This window comes from Melampsora larici-populina (assembly GCF_000204055.1).
Source record: "Melampsora larici-populina 98AG31 unplaced genomic scaffold MELLAscaffold_1, whole genome shotgun sequence".
Lineage (NCBI taxonomy): Eukaryota > Fungi > Basidiomycota > Pucciniomycetes > Pucciniales > Melampsoraceae > Melampsora > Melampsora laricis-populina.
The window spans coordinates 3,446,490-3,452,738 of NW_006768765.1; the positions used below are offsets into that span (position 1 = coordinate 3,446,490).

General features: G+C 33.9%; 2 protein-coding genes across 2 annotated transcripts; one reads left to right on the top strand and one right to left on the bottom strand.

Moving 5' to 3' along the window:
- Positions 1-2,355: 2,355 nt before the first annotated feature.
- MELLADRAFT_101447 (uncharacterized protein) lies at positions 2,356-2,911 on the top strand (the record flags this gene model as incomplete). The annotated part of the gene is made up of 3 exons (XM_007403734.1): positions 2,356-2,548; positions 2,640-2,731; positions 2,846-2,911. 3 exons carry the CDS (start codon positions 2,356-2,358, stop codon positions 2,909-2,911), a joined length of 351 nt encoding a protein of 116 aa, XP_007403796.1.
- Positions 2,912-3,646: 735 nt separating this feature from the next.
- On the bottom strand, positions 3,647-6,249 carry MELLADRAFT_46475 (uncharacterized protein; the record flags this gene model as incomplete). Its single annotated transcript, XM_007403825.1, has 10 exons — positions 3,647-4,264; positions 4,362-4,619; positions 4,699-4,843; positions 4,945-5,028; positions 5,130-5,198; positions 5,281-5,377; positions 5,474-5,568; positions 5,642-5,732; positions 5,807-5,905; positions 6,002-6,249. The coding sequence occupies 10 exons, from the start codon at positions 6,247-6,249 to the stop codon at positions 4,086-4,088; spliced, it is 1,365 nt and encodes a 454-aa protein (XP_007403887.1).

Here is a 6,249-nt window from a genome sequence, read left to right on the forward strand (position 1 = left end):
CGTTTGAATGGTTCAGGTTGATCGATTGTGTTTTGGAAATTGAATCTTCTGGAACATTGATTGAGAATGATCCTGAACAGCGAGGTGGCTCTGGGACCTGGGTGGTGATGTGTTCTGATGTTGTATCTGGTTGGTTCTTGACTTGGATTGAATTAGTTGTTGATCGACCCTTTCTGAATATGAATCTGTACTACCACTCGGTCTTCAGACTCTGACTGGCCGGGGCCCTGATCAAACACACCGAGCTGAAGCTTGCAACGGTCAACCCAATCATGATGGAGAATGAGACACAACACATTTGGCTTGTACTCAAAGACTTTGTTTTCATATACACTTTGGCCTCTACTTGATCAAGTCTTAGAAAGAATAGAAAAACATGCTACATCAAAAGAGAAGAGGCATTGTCTATTTCATTTGGATCTTACAAATGCAAAGTGAAGAGATCAACCCACATAAATAAATTGTAAAGTGGTAGCTGATCATCAGCTCACAATGCAGTGTGACACAATTGAAGGCCAAAAGACTCCCATGAAAAATGACTCACATTTTCCAAGTAAAAGATAATCTTTCAAGCCAGAAGATTCTTGACTTGAGAACCCAAGAAAACTTGATCTGTTTTGGAAAAATCTATTGTTTGATTTAGAAAGTAAAGAAAACTTCAAGAATCAAGATCACGAAATATATACTGCTTTGATGATTATATTGGACCTGTTTTAGGAGAAAATTAGAATTGAAAAAGAGATCAAAGAAGCTACTCAAGTTAGGTTCATGATCAAGCCAAAGTTTCAAGAGCGCAGAATTGACTTCAGTTGGTTTTTGGGGTTGATCATATACCTTAATGAGGTAAGAAACATACATTAAATAAGAATCATCAACTAGGAAGACTTCAAATATTAAAACAACAGACAATTTCATAGAATGATTATAAAGCAGATGATTTGATCTAATTCTGAGGTAGATAAGATATCAAAAACTTGGGAACCCGTTCAATTTCGAAACAATTTTTTGAAATCTTTTGATAAAAGATGTTTTACCGGTCATGATCAGACAAGTCAATGAGTTTTTTGAGGCAGGTCAATGAGGTTTTCACAAGATGGTTAAGATCAGGGTTTTGATTTCAAAGAAATTTATTCAAAAAGAACATGAAATGAAAAAGGATAGAGAATTTCATTACAAGTGGATTTGATGTTCATGCATTGCAGAAAACCGACTGACTATCGCTCTTTTCCTGCAGATGTACTGGCCCATCATCCTTAGGTTTTAGTGAAAAAGTCTGAAGTGATGTCATTACAAGTCAGAAAGTGAATAGAAAAGCGATTTATGTATCTTGACGGTTTTAGATGGAACGAAAGTAAATCATGATGAATCTAGAAATCTTGAATTCTTTGAATGAATCCTTTAAAGATATCGAGCATATAAGAGGTAAAGATTTCTTTATAACAAAGTCAGTCTCTTAATCATAGAAAGCCGAAGTTTCGATCGAATTTATTTAAGTTCAGATCAGATCAGATATAAAGAAAGCATATCCTAAAGAAATAGATCGATACAAAACCTCATCAAAGAAGACAAAAACAAATAATTATATATCTAGCCTGTATTTAACCCTTGTCATAGTTCGGGCTAACGAGTCGGATGGAGTTGGAGTTGGAGTTGGAGCTAGAGCTGGAGTTATCGGTTCGAGGGTCTAATCCTCATGAGTCATGACCAACCAAAAAGTTCGCACTAGTGGTAATGTATGTACCCCAGCCTTTTCTCCTCGATCCTTCGCATATCTCTAGGGCAAAAGCTCTTTCCCAAATCTCTTTTTTCTTTGGCAGGCAATGCACTCTTTAAATCTCACAAACTTGTTGTTCTGGAAATACGTACCATCTTCAAAGTTAATGCAAACTTTACAAAATAGAATCCTTGGCAGATTCGATTCATATCATCATCATCTTTATAAAGTGCATCTAAAGCAAGTCTAAGATCCAGTATGCGATGATATATGTATGTGAATCAGATATCTTACCGTTGAAGTGATGTAGAAATCTAATCTGATTTCATCGAATAAGAATAAGACTTCATTTCTTTGATGATCATGAAGATGATGCGTAGTTTCTAATGTACAAGTCTCATCTATAGTACACTTTATGTAATACTTGATCAAGACTGTTTTCAAGATTTGTATTTCTTTTAAGATCGCTTTGGTTAAAGTCGAATTCCGGGAAAAAAAAATCTAGCTTTGAATTCGTTATAAAAACCTCACCTTTTCTTCTTCCTTGGGTCCCATCATCCACTCACTCACTCAGTCTATCAAACCTGATCATCTCTATTTAAAACCGCTTCATCCAGCCAACCACTTAATTTTCAAACAAAATGCAATTCTTTAACCGATTTTCATTTCTTTCAACTTTACTTTCCATAACCGTCTTTTCCAAATTAACAAGTTCTACCATAACCTTTAAATGCGAGAATACCGAGACCCAAAAGAAATCATATCTAATAGGAATCTGTGCTTCTGGTTCTGCTGAATCTACTTATCCAAACAAGTACATAAGAGTACGAAATGGTATATTTCTTCATCTACTTCTTCTTTCCAAACTCCAAACAAGAAAAGAAAACAAAAGATCATTAATTTCATTTTTTTTTATTTGCTTTAGCTATAAATGCTACTTATACTTCTACTCAAAATCAGTTTATTTGTAACCAAGATTACCCAACTTGGTGGGCTTATTGTTGTGCAACATCTCTAGTAAGTTTATACCCTTTTTTCATTTTTTTTTATTTCAATGATTTTAATCCAGAAATTAACTTTTCTGGGATCCTTTTTGTACTTTTTTTGATTTTTTTTTTTGAATTGAATTAGCCTACAGGTTCACAAACAGCCAAAGATTGTATACTTGCTCAACTTATTCAAAGCTCTGAGTCTTAACCGTCTTGTAAACCCAATTCATCCCAAAAATTGAAACCCTTTGTTCTCTTTGTAATACGATCAATCAGAGTACACTATCCATTCCATTTTTTTTGAACCTTTTCTAATTCTTCACGCGCTTTACAAATCTCTCAACTTGTAACCCAAAACCAAAACCCCCCCCCCCAAACACAATCCTTTCTTTCCTTTCTCATTTTTCTAAACAAATCAACATAGTAGTAGTATGTAGTAGATTGTAGTGGAAAGGTTTTTCAATGTATATACATAGTATCTTGTACTACATAAAGTGATCTGAATGACCCATCTGTTCTAACTTCTGGTTCTTATAACCTCGTAATATCAATCAATTCGTTTCAAATGCAAAACTTGATCAAATTCCAAACCAAACCTACTCAGGTCTTCAACATATTCCTTTATCAATTTCTATTGAAGCTTGAGTTCTATTGCTTTAAGTAGGTATCGTGATCAATACAAATCATCTCACCAACCAACTAATCTAAGCCTATTCTGATTCACATCCATCAAATCAAAGTCCAAATCACCAACACAAACCAAAAAAACACAAACCCATAGCAGACTTAAACCTCTTACTCTGTTCATCTTTTCAAAGATCTATTCCAACCAAAGACCCGCACTGAGTACCTCACCATCATGTAAGATTCCAAAAGAGTTTATAAATCATCAAAAAGAATCAATCTCTTTCATAGTAAGAACTCAGTCTTTTCCCAAAAAACAATGCTGATGAAATCGTTCCATAAATTATCACAGTTTAATTAAAACTTTTAATTTTTTTGAATTTCGTTTTCATACACTACCTACACTCAAAAAAAATACACGAAAACTTTTTGGCCATCATTTTTATTTCACTTCTCCCCTTCCCCCTCCATCTTTCATCTTTCATCTCTTCATCTTTAATTATTTTGATGTTTTTGATGTTTTTGATGTTTTGATGTTTTTGATTTTCTTGATGGTTCGATGTTTCGATGTTTTGATGTTCTTGATCCTTTATTTTTTGATCTTTTAATGTTTTTGACCTTTTATTCTTGGAACATTTTTTGATGTATCAACGTATCAATTCTTCAATTCTTCAATTCTTTTGATCCTTTGATTACTTTGATGTTTTTTTGATTTTTCCGTATACATATATTCCAGATTCTTGATTTTAAGTTTCCCTTCAATTCCCATTGGACATAATCCTTCTCTTAATAAACTCTCGAAGAGCAGTATGTCCATCTAAACTCACAAAGAATTTCTTTAATTCTGGATTCTCCCATAAGATAATATCAATCTGTTTTGAATAATTAATAACGATTTCGTAATCAGAAACAGATTTAAAATCTTCATAAAGATAACCTTTTTTCAAAAAAAAACCAAAAAAAGTCAAAAGTCAAGAAACAATACGTCAACTCAATTGGTTTGTGTTTTATTTGGTTCAGATCAAAAATCTTACCTTCTTGATCCCTAACCCTATTCTTTTCAAGTTCCCACAACCTAATCTGATCCACAACAGTATTAGGCAAAATAGGTTTCAATAACTTCATCTGAGAATGTGAATGGAATTCCAAATAAGATATAATCTGATCAGCTCGAATCCCATTCTTAAAAGCCATCTTAATACTTTCTCGTGTGATCGATCCGATGACCAGGTTCGGAAACCTTGATTTAAAACTTATAAACAGATTCAAGATCGCGATTTGTAATGGATTACCTAACCCCCCCCAAAAAAAAGAATCATGGCTTAGTTTGTTGGATTTTTTTGATGGAAAAGTGAATGGGAAATGGATTACTGGTATAGGCGTAGATTCGGTAATTGGTTTCTAGGATTAAAAACTCGTTGGGGTCTGATGATGATTGGTCTGATGGGTTTGAAACGATCGGTGGTGCAGTAGAAGTAAGTGTAGTGACTAATCTAGTAGGATAAAACGTTTTAGACTTGTCGAAAAGAAACCCCCCCAACACAAAAAACCAACATTCATCAGAATGGAATTTGATTGAAAGAAAAAGTTGAAAATGATGATGAAAGAAGAACTTACTTGAGTTAAATAAACTAAACCGTAGTCTACTAAATCATTTAAGACCTGAACTTGAGTATCCGAGAAATTCTTCATAGAGTATTCCTGCACCAACCAAAAAAGAAACACCATAAGATTCCCCAAAACGCATTCAAAGATCTGGGAAGAAAAAGGTTTTCTAAAAAAGAAAAAAGGTATGACTAAACTTTACCTAATTCTAAACTACCCAACATAAACAAACAAGAAAGCACATCCACAATATCCAAATCATTAGCCTAAACCCCCCAAAAATCATCCCCATCAGATCTTAAACCAATCACCCATATTATTAGTGTTCTGAGGAAAAAAACAACTTACTTCTGCCATCTTGAGGTATTGTAATAAGAGTTCCCATAATTGAGTATTGATATCATCTAACAAGAACTGAAACCCAACAGAAGTGATCTTAGAATTCCTATCAAACCCCCCCCCCCCAAAAAATCAAAAAAATCAACAAAATCAGGTTTTTTTTTATAGAAACTTGGAATAGACGAATGGAAAGATTACAAACTGAGAAGAAATCAAACCACTAAAAGTAAGTAAAGTGATGATCTTTGAACTAGGTCTGTTTGACCAATTAGATCCTACCATAAAATGTAAAATCGTCTAACCCCCCCAAAAAAAACTTAATCAATTTGGAAGTTTTCCTTGTTTGTGAGTGAGTGGTTTGGTGACTGACTTCCCAATTTTGTTTGGCATATTGGTCTAGAGTAAGAAGATCAACTTTTGATGAAGTTTTACATGGTAATCCAAACGATTTATGATCCCCACTTAAAACCACCCAAAGAAACAGTTCATTAGTTTGGGTTTGAGGGGTTTGGGGTTGGGATTGGATTTTAATTACCCTCCGGTTAGGGCTAGTTGAAAGTTTTGTTTGAAGGTGGGATGTAGGGTGAGGTTTGATGAATGGATTAGATGGAGATGAATTAGTTTGGCTAGAGTGCTGTCTAGTTGTCTAAACCCGAAAAGAAAACAAAAGATGGTCAGTTTTTAGGATGATCAGTGATATAGTTAGTTTTGAATGAGAAACAATAATCACGATTGAGAGCTTTGATTAGATTCAAATTTAATTGAAGTAGACCAAAGTTTAAGTTGAGTGAGATTAAAAGAATGAATAGAAGACCAAAGTGAATTTAAAATCAAATGTCTTGCTAAGGAAGGTAATAATCTAAAGATTGATAAACAACTTGAAGGTGATTCGTATAATCTAGAAAGAGTTTGTTCTGGTAAATCGTGTAGGAATTCGGATAAACTTGAACTGATTTCGTTTTGATCTTTCTTTTCCAT